The 15,502-nt window shown below is 47.7% G+C and overlaps 1 protein-coding gene across 1 annotated transcript in view; it reads left to right on the top strand.

Moving 5' to 3' along the window:
- LOC100771006 (myosin-11) overlaps positions 1 to 15,502 on the top strand; it is an 80,250-nt gene that overhangs the window by 25,137 nt on the left and 39,611 nt on the right. Inside the window, exons 4-8 of the mRNA XM_035453412.1 lie at positions 2,192 to 2,294; positions 5,872 to 5,964; positions 8,071 to 8,134; positions 8,745 to 8,843; positions 13,780 to 13,923. Of these exons, the coding sequence (XP_035309303.1) occupies positions 2,192 to 2,294; positions 5,872 to 5,964; positions 8,071 to 8,134; positions 8,745 to 8,843; positions 13,780 to 13,923 (503 nt within the window). The remainder of the gene's footprint in view (positions 1 to 2,191; positions 2,295 to 5,871; positions 5,965 to 8,070; positions 8,135 to 8,744; positions 8,844 to 13,779; positions 13,924 to 15,502) is intronic.

Raw genomic sequence — 15,502 nt, 5'->3', positions numbered from 1 at the left:
TAGTCAGCTCAGTCTGAAAACTCCCTCACTTCCTGTCCAGGTGTTTGCGTCCTAGGTGACTTTAGACCCTGTCAACAATCCATATTACTAGAGAACAGAGCCTGTGTGGTAGAACAGTGAGAGTGTGGGTGGCACTGGAACCAGGGAGAACTCAATGTGCCCTTGCCCTGCTGCGTGATTTAGAACAAGTTGCTTACTTGTTCCTGGCCAGACTTCTTTTCCGCAGTACCACAGATGCCTCCATAAATGGAGGTGGTGGTGCTGAGAGGAAGATAAAGGAGATTGGGCATGCAAAATAATTAGTACCACCACACACACATACACAATGTCAACTCTGTTTTCCAAAGTTTAGAAAAATCAGTAGTCGTGTCCTTTGGGAAAGGAGGGGATGGCAGGGACTTCACACCACCGTGACCGTGCAGTCCATCACAGCAGCTGCAATGGGTCAGTCCGTGGCAGTGAGAACATGCAGCAGTCATTTCCCACCTGGCACCCACAGGGAGTAGAGAGCTTGAGCTGCTGGGGTATGACCCTTGAAGGCCAGCCTCCAGTAACCTGCCTCTCCAGGCCATGCTTCCCCATGCAGCACCGCCTGCTAGGGACTGTGTTCAGACACACTGCCTGTGCAGAACAGTTCTCGTTCAAACTGTGCCCCGTTCAGGGGGCAACAGGAAGCTGGTGTGAGACATAGTTTCTGGAGAGAGGACTCTGTGGTGGTTCTCTCTTTTCTCCAGCCTGAGCGAAGTCATCGAGGCACCCTTGGCAGAGAAAGTTAATTTCTTTTGTTCTATTTAGGGAGAAGAACAGAGCTATGCTCAGTCAGGCCATTGGCTCAGCCCAGAGAACCCCAGGCTGACCTATGCAGACTTAAAAACTTAAAAACAAGTCTCTCTTATATCATGAGATATGAAGTAAGCTCAGAAAATAAGAGCATTTGAGCAAAGGAAGGAAAACCAAACAAAAAAAATCTGGGCAGAAGATGATGTGGAAGGAAAGTGAGCAGAAACCCTGTCTGTCCTTCCTTCTCAGCAGACAGGGAGCCAGACATGGTGCTTGAGCTCATGGGTGGAGAAGTCACTCTGCAGTGATCTCTGATGGATCAAGGTAGCAGCTCCTCGTTCTCTAGAAAGAGTTGACTCATTAGACTAACAGTGTTCCACCCATGGGAAGCTATCAGCTCAGAGCACATTAGTGTAAATTACTCCAACCAAAGGAACCCTCTGGTACTCACCTGAGATTATCATCTGGCTTCCTGGTATTCAAGGGATTCTGATGAGGGTAGAGGGCCTTGCTTCTGCTCAGTGACTCATGGGATAAAGCATTCTTTGTTCTCGAGTGTCTGCTGGTCTGGAAGATACCCTTTTTCTTCCATGGAAGCCTATTTCTTGTCCAGCACTTCTGGGTCCCAGTTTGCTGACAATGCCTCTTAGCAGACAGTGCTGAACAGACTGGGGTTTGATCTTTTGTAGCAGAGCTCAGGTTCTTCTTCCCTCTTCTGGGCTCTTTCTTGCAGTATTTCTAGAGGACTACCCTGGCTTGTGGGCCTGGTCTACTTGGGTTCATTTGCTCAGCTGAAAATCCCAGGCTCAAGCCTGGAGAGAGCTCAGTGGGTAAAGTGTTTTCTATGCAAGTTTGAGGACCTGAATTCTGATCTCCAGGATTCAATTTTTTTTTTTAATAGTTAGGCAGAGTAATGAGCTTGTAACCTCAAAATGGGGAGACACAGATAGGCAGAAACTTGGGGTTCACTGCCCAGCCAGCCTAGCCTAATTAGTCAGTTCCAGCCAGAGAGACCTGTTTTTTGCCATTTTGTTTTTGTTTTTGTTTTTTTGAGACAGGGTTTCTCTGTGTAGCTTTGGCGCCTATCCTAGCACTTGCTCTGGAGACCAGGCTGGCCTCGAACTCACAGAGATCCGCCTGCCTCTGCCTCCCGAGTGCTGGGATTAAAGGCGTGCACTACCAATAACTGGCCTTGTTTTGTTGTTTTAAAGGTACATGGCTACCGAGGTTGACCTCTGGCCTCAATACATATATGCACAAATGTTCATCCAAACATATGTGCGCCTGCATACAAAAACAGCCATTTAATGCCCCTTCCAGGAGGAGCCTCAGTTTTCCCACTCTGGGATTGGCAGTGATGACGCTGAGGGCCCTCCATGGCTTGTAAGGTCATCATACTCATGTCTTTCAGAGGTGAGTCTGGAGCTGGGAAGACAGAGAACACGAAGAAAGTAATCCAGTACCTGGCTGTGGTGGCGTCCTCACATAAGGGCAAGAAAGATAGCAGCATCACGGTAAGTGACAAGCTGCTTGTCACCAAGGCCATACCAGGCCATAGATGACTTGAGCAAACAAAACACCAGAGTGAGAACTCAGCCTATGCCCCCAGGGTTTATCCCCTTGGGTGGAGTGGGCTAGCTCTGATGAATCCCCTCCCATTGCAATGCCTGTATGGTCCCAGCAGTATGGGGACTGAGCCTCCTGCACTGAGCTCTTCCAGGAACACTTCTTAGCAGTGACCCTGCTAAATTTGGTAACTGTGACCAGATTTCCTGCTGTGGGGATTGTCCTACAAACTCCAGTGCTCCTGAGCCTTGGCCTTTATCCTTATATGCTTCTGCATATCTGGAGCCAGAAAATATGCCCCACATACTGTCCCTATGGGGTAGGACTCATCTCAAATTGCAACTACCCCATGTCCTACCCTCAGGGGACAAAGATGCTGGGGTCACTCAGCATGGGTCCCTAATTCACTGTTGGCTGAGGTTCTTGCTGTGAGCCATACACCATAGGATGAGGTCCTGCAGGGACAGAACCAAAAACAACAAATAAGCAAACAACAACAATAAAAAAACAACCAAACAAAAACCCCACAAAGGCCCACGGTGGCCCAGTAGAAAGAGGGTTTACAAGGAAAAGTAGAGGAGTTTCTAGAACCTTCCCTTGCTTCTCTTCCTGTCTTCCATTTGCATCCCTCATCTGTCCCTTATGGGACCCTGGGACCTGTCAGTACCTCTGTATGGATGCTGAGGACAGGGAGAAGACAGAAAAGGCTTCTACACCCTCTATCTTGCTTCCTGTTCTGAGGGGTGACAGACTGGCACAGTGACCAGTGAGCCTAGAGGTTTCAGGTACTGGGGATGGGTTCTGGCTATAACCTGGAAACCTTTTCCCCTTAAACAAGCCCAGAACCATAGATCAGTGTGTTAGGGTTATGTGTAGGGAACACTGGCCTGAGTTTGTGTGACAGAGAATCTCCCTTCTCCCCCACCTAGCGTTTTTCTATGTAATGAAAATAAGACATAGAGGGATGACCCAGCTTTAGAGGGCTGGACACTTCTTCTCTGTATATGCAGACACATTTCTTCCCCCATCAGAACAGAGGCCGGTGTGGGGGTTAGGGCTCAGTTGGTACAGTGCTTGCCCAACAGGTACAAAGCTTTGGGCTCATCCCCAGCACCTCATAAACCAGATGTGGTAGTGCACACTATCATCCAAACACTTGAGAGGTAAAGGCAGGAGAAGCAGAAGTTCAAGTTCATCTTCAGCTATCTAGTAAGTTTGACACCAGCCTGGGAAACATGAGTCCCTGTCAAACAGGAGAGAGAAAGGGAAGGAAGGAGGGAGGAGGAGGAGGGAGGGAGGGAGGGAGGGAGGGAGGGAGGGGAGGGAGGGAGGGAGGGAGGGAGGGAGGGAGGGAGGGAGGGAGGGAGGCAGGGAGAGAAGGAAGGAAGGAAGGAAGGAAGAGATCCACTGATGCTCTAGCAGTTAGGAAATGAGATGTCTGGCGATTGTGATGGTGTGAGCCTATGATCCCAGCATTCAGGAGCTGACGCAGGAGAATCCTGAGTTCAGAGTTAGCCTGGCTATACAGTGTCTCACAGGAACAAAGGGGGCAAGGGAGAGAGAAAGGAAAGAAGGAAGGAGAAGCTAGAGCATAGTAGAAGGGAAGGAGCTGATCACTATGGGCTGGGGCTAGTAGCCATGACGGCAAGTAGGAGCCCAGCCCAGGGCTCCCAATGTGGGGTGGGCTTGGATATGAAGGCGGAAGCACTGACACCTGTTTCATACTGTGCTGTCCCACTGCAGCAAGGCCCATCCTTTGCCTACGTGAGTAACAGAGTTTTCCTGGTGTGACGGGAGGCACAGAGTGGATTAAGACCTGCATGCATCTGTTGCACCCACGGGCCCCTAGTGGATGTGGGAAAAGGGCAAACCCCTGAGTTCCCAGTCCCAGACAAATAGAGGCACCAAAATATCATGCAGTGTGTGGGTGGTGGTGATGCCAGAGTACAGAATGGGGCATGTTAGCTGCCCAGGGGCTCCTGCCAGGCTGCACTCCAGACTGGATGGATTGTCCCAGTTCAGAATAAACCTCATCCCTTCCCACATTGTGCCCACCATTGGTTTCCCAACATACTGGAATGACCCATCCCATCTGTTGAGCATCTTAGGACCATCAGGCTCCAGAGTGGCCCTGGCTTGGTCAGTGGGAAACCCAGCCAGGGCAAAGCTACCTTCCCTGCCTTCTTGCCCCAGCTCTGTCCCCTGCACCTGTGTGTCTTTGTGCATGTGTGTGTCATGTGTGTCTCTTCTCCTGCATGCCAATTGCCTCACCGAAGATATTTGAAACCATCTTGGGTTTGTGATACACTAGCTTTGGTGGCTCGGTAAGGTCCCAGCTGTGTAGCACAAACCTAGCCCTGCATGGACTTCTTCATATGTGAACTGGACTCTGAGACAGAGCTTGTGGGGCTGGCACATGTGTCCCAGCCTAGAAGAGACCATCCAGGGTGTGCCAAGCCAACTAATCTGTTGTAGGTAGATGGCTGTCTACTTTCTCTGAGACAAGAAGTTGGATGTTATTTGACATAGGCTGTGTAACCTTTGTCAAGTCACTTAATGGCTCTGGGCCACAGTCGCATCATCCATCAGATGAGGTCTCTATGTTCAAAGCTCTCCTTGGAAGGCCTTTCAATATGCCTGCCAGAAACCTCTTTACACAAGAGGGAGCTTTGTGGGAAACCTTTAAACCCTGAGTCAGCATGGGTAGATGCAATTACTTCAAGTCTCTTCCTACTCACCAAGGAAAGTAGATGACTCTTCTTGTCAATTTCTCCACTGAGCCAGGTCCATTTGGTGCTGGGGTTTCCATGAAGATAAGGCCATCTGCATCTTATTTTGCAGACTGCATTGCAGGGGGATGGCCAGGCAGCAGCAACCACTGCCTTCTGTGCCTTGGCATCTCTTTGCTTTCTTGGCATGGCTTACTTTGTTGGCCCTTTCCTTGCCTCCATTAATCACATGACTGTATTCACACACCAGAGCCCTGCAGAGGGGCCTGGTGGGCTGCACACAGTCTCAGCTGCATTTAATCTGCTAGACAGAGCTCTTGCAGCTTCGAGGCTTCATTCTGCAGCTGCTTAAAAGGATTTCTGGTGGGTTTGGAGCCTCCCAAAGTATCTTCCATAGGAAACGTCGGAAGTCCAGGCCTGCCAGATGAAATGCTGCAACTTTAAAGTTGCGCTTAAGCAGTTGGGAAGGTTGTGGTAGCTTAAATTGAAGAAGGCAAACCTGACTGACCTGTGGTATCACCATGGACAGCGGGCAGGTTGTACACTGCACACTCCTATGGGGCGCCATTCATGGTGTTGTAGGCAACCCAGTACTGTATGATATAATAACATTGGTCTCTGGGAAGCAGATGTCTTCTCTAGCAGAAAGCTCTTCTGCACAGGTTCTGTACATCTGGATGTGACATTTGGGGCCTAGGAGGGGCTGAGAACAGGACAGAGCCCATGGCCAAAGGGCAGAGCTTTGTGTCAGGCCCTAGGCTGTATTCCCCCATAACTAGATGTGAATGAATTTTAGGGGGAGCTGGAAAAGCAGCTTCTACAGGCGAACCCAATCCTGGAGGCTTTCGGCAACGCAAAAACCGTCAAGAACGACAACTCTTCTCGCTTTGTAAGTAGCAGAGCTCTATGGGCGTTTCTGGGACTGGTGTGGGCAGCCCTGATGTCACATATCCCCCAAGAACACAGACTGTAAGAGTACAAGGGCCCTCTGGGACTAAAAGACTAGAGTAAATAGAGGGCAACCACATTTGTTCCCCGTACTCCTGTCCTCATTCATTCAACCAACAATCACTGAGCATCCATTCTCAGTTAGACATTAACATGTGTGGTTTATCTAACTAACATTTACTACTGCACTAATTTGCACCTACTGCAAATTAGACACATGCAATACTCTTCATTCATTCATTCATTCATTCATTCATTCAACAAAGCATGGATTGAGTACCTACTCAATAACACACATATCTGTCCTCTACCAAATACTGACTAAACACTTACTGCATACAATTGTTCTGGTGGACAGTTTTATATAAACCACCCCCCCTTTTCATTTGTTAAGTTGATTTTTATTAAGCATATGGTATACACCTGGCACTGACCTAGGCACCAAGAATCACAGTGAAAAATCTTGGTGTGGCTCCAGACAAAGGGGATCTGCTTTGGGGACAAGTATTTGGCAGGTGTGACTGTCCTGTGTACACTTTCCCAGGTCCCGAGGTTGTCTTATTCCTTGCTCAAGATGGGTTGAAGGATGCAGAGGAAGCGTGGCGGAAGCCACAACACACCAGAATTGTCCTCATGCGCAAGGAAGCGAGGCCTCCATCAGGCAGTCTCCTTAGTGAGGGGGACAGAAGGAAGGATATGTCTGTCAAACAGAGTGAGAGACAACTGCTCCTGCAGGGTACCTCTTGGACCTGTGACTATCTGGGACAGGGGTCCATGGAAAGGCCCCTGAGGGGAGCTGTAGAGAAGGTTCAGTGGTTAAGAGCACTTCGTGTTCTTACAGAGGAGCAGCGCTCAGTTCCTGGAGTCCACGTTACTGGACTCCAACCGCCAGTAACTCTAGCTCTAGGGCATCTAATGTCCTTTTCAAGCCTCCCTGGGCACCCACATACACTTCAGACATAGGAACATGAACACATACACATAAATAAAAACAAAATTAATCATAAAAATTAAGAGAGACAAAAGAAAAAGAAAAGAAAAAAAAGAAAAAAATTAAAAGAGACAATTTCCTGCCCACCCAGAAGCTCCATCTGGGCCTCACTTTGCTGCCCAGGCCTGTTTCCATTGCAGCTACTCACACAGTGCCAAGAGCAGTGATTACGGAACATGCCCTATTCACACAAACCATCTCAATGTCCTCCCTCTTATATGAAGGAGGAAGGAGAACAGAACAAGACATAGTTATGCATGTCTGCAATCCCAGTGCTCGGGAGGTTGAGACAAGAGGATTGTCAATTCAAGGCAAACCTGGGCTACCTAGCAAGATCCTCTTCATAACACAAGTGTGGAGTCTAGGTGAGCCATTAAGGGAGGGCTATGACTTAGCATCTGTGAGGCCAGGGCTTCTATTCACAGCATGAGCCGGAGCTCAGATAGCTCAGTTAGTAAAGTGTTTGCCCTGCAAACACAAGAACCTGAACCCACAAGAAAAATCAAGGCATGGTGGCAGATACTCATAGTCCCAACAGTGGGGAAGCTGAGACTCCCTAGGGTTGGCAGAGCAGCCAGCCTAGCCTGCTTGGAGAATTCCAGGCCAATAAGAGATTCAGCAACAAGATGGGCAGTGCCTGAGAAATAACACTTGACATTGTCCCCTGACATGTGCATCCAAACACCACCACCACCCCCAACACACACACAAAAGCATTTCAGCCTAATCCACTTGGTATAGAAAAGCCTGTGACTGACGGCCACCTCTGAAGAGCAATGTCATGCCAGGCCACTTAACCTATGCCAGCCTCAGTTTCCCTACCCCCTTGGGAACAGCCATGAATGATTTAGTTGTTTCATGAACAAATCATGTTCCCTGCATGGGTTTGATAGGCCTGGGCATGCTGTTTGCTGTGGCCCAGCAGGACTGTGGAGCTCTGAGTGTTTGTGAGAGTCTCACCTGCTCCTACTTGCCCCCTGATACCTCCCTACCTGCCTGTGGTGTGGGGTCTGTGCTGAGCATGGCCACCCCATCAGCTGCTTCTCCTCTCTGCAGGGCAAGTTCATTCGCATCAACTTTGATGTCACTGGTTACATCGTGGGTGCCAACATCGAGACATGTATCCTTTGCTGAACTAGGGCCTTATGAGGGGAAGGGGGACCAGACAAAACACAGAATCTCCTCCCCCTCTGAAGACCCTTGGGTTCCTTCTGGAACAATCCTTCTTGTATTTAAAAGGAGGTACTGTGCAGTAGGGTTACAAACACTAGATGGCCTATGCTGGATTCTTGACTGATATCTCCCTCCCTGGGCTTGGTTACTCAACACTCTGGGCCTTGTGGGTAAGACAGAGATGATGTCTGGAGAATAGAATTAATTTACATCATGTTTATAGCATGTGCTGGGATAAAGCTAGAGCCAGCTTGGCACCAGCTGTCATGTGGCCTTCATCACCTCTTTGCTAAGTCTTGCCCAAGGCCAAATCCCTTGTCCTTAAAGAGTTCATCTGAGATCAGCTGCCCTACACAGGCTCTTGCATCAGAAATCGTGGCCAACTCTGCCATCTCTTAGGTCCCTTATAAATTTCCAGGGAACCTCTCAGGCCTGGGGACACCTGCAGCAGCTGGCATGGCAGGATGGGTTAGTAATTAGGTTTTGGAAGTTGACTCCCTGAGCTGTGAGCTGAAGCCCTGAGCTGGCCCCAGAGTCCTTAACTCCTCTCCAACTAGATCTTTTGGAAAAATCTCGGGCAATTCGCCAGGCCAGGGACGAGAGAACGTTCCACATCTTTTACTATCTGATCGCTGGAGCCAAGGAAAAGATGAAAAGTGAGTGTCTGTCCTGATGGGTTCAGGGTCAGAGACTGGGACAGATCAGATGCTGGGGAGGCAGGTACACAGTTCCCACCCCTTCTGGTACACAAGTGTGGCCTTCATTCAGTAAGTAGATAGCTATTAGCACACATTAGAGCATTAACTGTTCAGGTTCAGTTACAATCTGTGACTTTAAAGGAAGTAGATGACAATGACTTAGATGCCTGTTTAGAAAACAAGGTGGCACATTCCTTTAGTCCCAGCACTCAAGAGACAGAGGTCAGGAGATCTTTATGGGTTTGAAGTCAGTCCTGTCTACATAGTGAGTTCCAGGCCAACTACGGCTTCATAATGAGACCCTGCCTAAGAAAAAACAAACAAACAAACAAACAAAAAAAAACCCTTCAATTATATTTAGTTGCTGGCTTTGGTTTGGTTTTGAGATCAGTTCTACTTTGTAGTCTGGGTGGTAGCTCCAAAATTGCTGTGTATTCCAATTTAGTTTGAATTTGTAATCCTCCTGCCTCAACTTCTTAAGTGCTGAGCTTCTAGGCATGGGCCCAAAGCCCAACCTCATATTTTGAGTTTAGAAGGAATTTGGAGGGCAATAAATTCAAGGCTTTCTATTATACAGGTCTTGTTGTTCTCTTTTGAAGGTCTCCTGTGGCCCAGGCTAGCCTCAACCCCACTCTATAGCCAAGGCTGGCCTTGAAACCCCGATCTTCCTGCCCTGCCTCCCAAGTGTTGTGATTCTGTACATGAACACCTCTCCTCCTCTCCCTCCTTCCCTCTGTCCTTTCCTTTGATTCTGGGGATGGAGCCCTGGGCTTGACACACACCCCAGAAGTCCTGTAAGTTGAGCTATACCCCAGCCAAACAGACTTTTTTTTTAAAGGCCAAATAGCCACTGTCTGCTGCCCTGCAGGGCACAAGATTCTGCTTAACTCTGCCCATTATATAGAAACAGCCACAACAATGCAGAAACCAGCAGAGTGGATGTTTCAATAAAACTTTATATTTATAAGAACAGGAAGCATACTTATATTTGCCAATTTCTACTGTAAATTAATTTTTTCATGTATTTCTGGTAAGAAATAAGCAGCTTTGGCTATGCAGGAATCAAAAAAAATTTCTAGCATATTTTTATTGATTATTTGGGAATTTCACACAATGTACCCCAGTCACACTCTCTTCTCAGTCATCCCAGATCTGCCTCTCCATCTATGTACCCTCCCCCCCCCAAAAAAAAAAAGAAAAGAAAAGAGACATCAAGTTCAATTTATGTTGTCCATATACTCACTGAAGCATGGTCAAACCCCCAGTGGCCAAAATCTTAGCCCTTCCCCCACGCCCAGCGAAAGCCATCAACTGTGAAGAGTAACACTTCAGAAATCCTGTCACAGTTTTCTTTCTGTCTGGACTGTTTCTTTCCTTTTTTGAAGGGGGTGGGAGGGGTTTGTCACAGAAGCCTCGGAGTTGAGGAATCAAATTCTTAAAGGAACATCAAAATTACAGCCAGGAAAGAGACACACTGGTGAATCTGGGTGGATAGCAGAATCCACATTCTATGATTAGGGTTAGGATTAAGTCAGAAAACTGATGGCAACAACACGAACTTGGTTTCCATCAGTTGTTTGCCCTTAAATTATTTTGATTAAGATTAGCAAAAGGACTGGGGTGTGAAGCACACCTGCCATTTCAGGGGAGGCAGGATCGCTGGGTCAATGGTCAGCTTGGGCTACATAATAGAACCAGAAGGGAGGGAGGGAGGGAGGAAGGGAGGGAGGGAGAGAGCGAGGGAGGGAGGGGAAGAGGGAACAGAGAGGAAGGGGAAGAGGAAAAGAAGGAAAGGAAGATAGATGGAGGGAAAAGAAAATAAAAGGAGAAAGGAAAGGAAGCTACAAAAGGGTTGTGGTCAGCCCAGCCACAATGGGGCATTTTTCACAGCCCTGCACTAGGGGTTGTTGCCCCTCATTTCAATGTTCTTGAACCTTGGCCTTCTGGAACACGGAGCATGAGGTGAATCAGGGGTACTGGGTGGATACTACCAGAAAATAGATGAGACAGCAGTTCACAGTGGGAGCCCCCCCAAAGGGGTAGCTTGCTGAAACTGTTTACCCACCCTTCTTCCCTCTGGATTTCCAGCTGCATTTTGCTTCATGCTCTACAGTAAGCTTTCCCACAGCAGGGGCATCTGGGGCAGGGGCAGCTGGGGCAGGGGCAGCTGGGGCAGGGGCAGCTGGGGCAGGGAACAGGAGAGAGTCTAGGACCAATTGCATTTTTGTTGCTTTGTTTTGCTTTCTTTGAGTTGTGATGTCACTAAGTATCTCAGGCTACTCTGAAATTCATAGCAATCCCCCTGCTTGGCCTCTGAAGTACTGAGATTATAGGCATGCACTGCCATACCCAGCCTTATTTGTATTCTTGAGGACAGAGCTGGGAGGAAGGAAAGTTTGAGAGATTGAAATGCCTGTGAATCTTTCCAAGCCATGGATAATGGTGTTGGCAAAGACCCAAGTCCTCGTGACTAGTCCCATGTTTCTCTGAACGCAGAAACTTCAGTTACCTTGGCCTTGGGTACATTCAACTTTGGATTCATCAAGTGGCTTCAAGGTACCCTGACCCATGAAAGACCTTGGCTTAAAAAGAAAGTGTCTCCTTGATATTACTCCACGTATCTCTAATTGTCTTGGCATGGAGTAGATGTGTTGGAAGGGTAACAATGAGGGCAGAAAGGAAAAGCTAAAAATGGGCAGGATGAAAAGCAAACAGCAGCAAAGGAGATAAAGCAGCTGAGGATGGCTGCGGGATTGGAGAGACGGCACTTGGGGGAAAGCATTGTACATGCATGAAGACCCAAGTTCCAGGTCTGCCAAACCCCGTGTAAAGGCTGACAGTGCATGGCCTCCTGCCTGTAATCCCGGCACTCTCAGGGTGGAGACAGGGGATCCCCAGACTAGCTAGTCTAGCTGAATTTGTGAGCTCTGGCCTCAGTGAGAACCTGCCTCAAAGTATAAGGTGTGTGTGGGGAGTGGGGGTGGTGATTGAAAAGACTTGACGTCAACATCAGGCTTCTCACACTCACGCTCATACACAGGCACTCACACACACCACTGCACACATAAGAGCACATGTGTGTCTGTATACACACAGAGAGAGAGAGAGAGAGAGAGAGAGAGAGAGAGAGAGAAGAGAGAGAGAGAGAGAGAGAGAGAGAGAGAGAGAGAGAGGAGAGAGGGAGGGAGGGAGGGAGGGAGGGAGGGAGGGAGAGAGAGAGACTTTTCATAGAACAGCCTTTCTTTTCTTGAGACACTGTTGCTAAACTTCCTTCCCAGGGACACACAGCAACATCTATCCCTTCTCCTAACCTAGTTCCAAACAGAAGCACAATTCCACCAAGTTCACTCTGGGGAACCTTACCTCCTAAATGAAGGTAAAGGATCACATACAGGGGTGTGGGTGCTCCCCTCACAGGCCACCCCTAGAAAGCCTTCACCAGCAGGCTATGAGCTCCTCTCTCTTAGTCTTCCCTGCTCTATGTACTACAAAATGGCTCAGAGGATGTTCACTCCCAACAGTCTCATTCTCAGTAGACCAGACTGGCCCTAAACTTGAGATTAGTTGCCTTGGCCTTCAGAACACTGGGCCTATAGGCTTGTACAGACAGGTATGTACCAGTAAACCTGACACAAACAAGTTTTATTAGATGTAATAATATAAATAAGGGATTGGCAAATAGGTTCACCAAAGAGCCAGACAAGAAACATCCTAAGGTTTGAGAACCAGACTGTTTCAGTTATAGCTGCTTACTATTACAGTGGGGGAGAGCTCACAAGAAAATGGAGGCAGCTCTGTTTCAATAAAACTTTATTATTAAAAGGCCAGATTAGTTAGCCTCTGATAAAAGGCTTGTCTACTGATTCAACTAGAAATAGTTGGAAGAAAGAGGAGGAGGTGCAAGATCGAAAGCTTTAAGTACCATAGCTTTATGAATTCAACAGATAAGACCTAAATTTGGTATCCTGAAATAGTTTGTTATACGCAGGGCAGTACATAATATACTATTTAAGGTATGTAAATCTGTTATTGTTTTAGTTTACTCTCTATTGCTTTATGTAGCAATTTATTTATTTATTTTGGTTTTTCGAGACAGGGTTTCTCTGTATAGCTTTGGAGCCTATCCTGGCACTCACTCTGGAGACCAGGCTGGCCACGAACTCACAGAGATCCTCCTGCCTCTGCCTCCTGAGTGCTGGGATTAAAGGCGTGTGCCACCAACGCCCGACGTAGCAATTTATTTTTAAAACATATGTGCATGTGTGATATTTGATATAAACATAACACACGGGTGAGGTGGGCATGGTGGTGTATGTCTATGATCCCAGCACCGAGAAGGCAGTCGATACCAGCCTGGGTAAGAACCTGTTTCAAAACAACAACAACAAAAACCTACGTGTGTATGTGTGCATAGATGTGTATATGTGTGTGCATATATGCATATGTGTGTGTGCATATGTGTACATCTGTATGTATGTGTGTGCATGTGTGTATATGCATGCATTGTATGTTTTATGCTTATGTCTGTATGTATTGTATGTGTCTCTATGTACACACTCAAGTAAGTAAGAAGAGATGAAAATTCAAACTAGACACATTCCTCCTTGAGTAGAAGCAACCCCATGTTAATGACTGTAGTTGAGCAGTGGAGACAAGGCTAGATTTTAGCTGTCTGGTACCCTGGCATAGGACACGACCTGCACCACCATATGAGACCAGCACTGGCTGATGAGGGCCGTACATAATGACATATAGGAAGGGTTTTAACTGCCCAAACCTTGAGAAAGGGAGAGAAATGGTGATGGCCCAGAGTGTTGCTGGGACCCTGTGTCATACTAAAGGTAGAAGTGTGTCTCCTCACTCACTCACTCACTCACTGTCCTCTTTCTTTTAGGTGACCTGCTTTTGGAGAGCTTCAACAGCTATACATTTTTATCCAATGGCTTTGTGCCCATCCCAGCTGCACAAGATGATGAGATGTTCCAGGAGACGCTGGAGGCCATGTCCATCATGGGCTTCAATGACGAGGAACAGCTAGGTGAGCTTCATGCTCTGACTTAGGAGACTGGATTTGTGTCTGTGGTGCTGAGGGATTCCCCTACTGGCCCTCACCTGGTCAGGGGGGATAGCTTCTCTCTGAGTTCCTGACCTCTTGAAAGGAGGGAGAGATGGAGTGAAGGAAAACAAAGAAAAGATGAGTAATCCTGCCATACGTGGCTTATTAGACAAGTGGCTGAAGTAACACTTTTTGGTTGCAATTGACCCAAACTGACTTAAGCAGGAAAAAAAAAGTGATTCACTGTGTTAGTTATTTCAGCTTCACTGCTGACACCTGACTGGACAACTTAAGATGGGAGTGTGGTTTATCTTGGCTCATGGTCTCCGAGGGTCTCTATTGATCATGAATGGGAAAGCATGGTGGAACTGTTCAGATCATGGCAGTGGGAATGCGTGGCAGAGCTCCTTAAATCACAGCAGGCAGGAAGCAGGGTGGGAAGGAACCCCCTTCAGCCTACCCCACAGGCCAGGCCCTGCCTCTTGGCTTTCAAATTAGCACCATTAGCTGGGGACCAAGAGCTGGGAAGACAATCCCATGGAGGATGATCCAGAATCAAACCATAATAACTCCTATATTGAAAAACTCAGACATGCTGGCTGCAGGTTCAGTATGCTCTAGGGACTCAACAATTTCTCTAAAAGCTGCTTTCTGGTCCTCCATTGTTCAGCACTGTGGTCCCTATATAGGCTGTAGTTTTATTGACAGCAATGCAGTTGTGTCCCAGCTCTTACAGCCTTTGGGTTTGTGGCCAAAGTGTAGAGGGGCTCTCTGTTTTAGCCCCAAATAGTAGCATCTCACTAGCTTGGGTTGGTGGGCCAAGGTGCATATGTGCATTACCTAGCTGCCTATGATGTTAGGGCCGTGGGATAGGGAGGTAAAGGTCCTAGCAACAGGCTCTTAGGGCTGAGCATAGACACACCAGACCCAAAGGAGGTGATGGAGACACAGGCTCTTCCTGGGAATTCAGCTCTGTTAGTGGACTGTTGTTGACCAACATCATTCCATAGTTGGCTGTGAAGCCCATTAGGCCCCTGCTGGCTTCAGTACTGTGACTCCAGAAACTCTTTTCCTTCGGGTTCTGATGAGCTCTAGCATTCAGTGTTTACCAAGACAGAACTGTGATAAACTGGCCTCCCTTCCTACATGCTCGGGTCCCAGAACATCCAGTTGCTATAGTAAGGCCCACAGGATGAGCTGGTGCCTAGAGGATAACCTACAGTCCAGAAAAAGAGAGTCCGAGGACAGAGTTGGCCCCACATCAGCAGCCAAGACCATGAACTCCCTACATCTGATGCACCTTCTTGGGGACAAGGGTCAGTTTAGGGCCTAATCCGGTTTTAAGAAAACACAAAGAGAGATTAGGAAAACACACTGAGTGGGCCCCACCCATGCGCTTCTTGCTTTCCCCTTAAGACACTAAGGTGTTCAGTGTATTTTATTCAAACAGTGAAAAAAAAAGCAGGAATAAACTGAAGTGGTGATTGATAAAAGTTATTATTGTCTGCCCTGTAAATGGGGGACAGATGGGACCATTTAAATCGTGTTTTAGAAAAACATT

The sequence above is a fragment of the Cricetulus griseus genome (genome assembly GCF_003668045.3).
Source record: "Cricetulus griseus strain 17A/GY chromosome 1 unlocalized genomic scaffold, alternate assembly CriGri-PICRH-1.0 chr1_1, whole genome shotgun sequence".
Classification (NCBI taxonomy): Eukaryota; Metazoa; Chordata; class Mammalia; order Rodentia; family Cricetidae; genus Cricetulus; species Cricetulus griseus.
The sequence above is the reverse complement of the archived record's forward strand: the minus strand, read 5'-3'. Positions and strand labels throughout refer to the sequence as shown.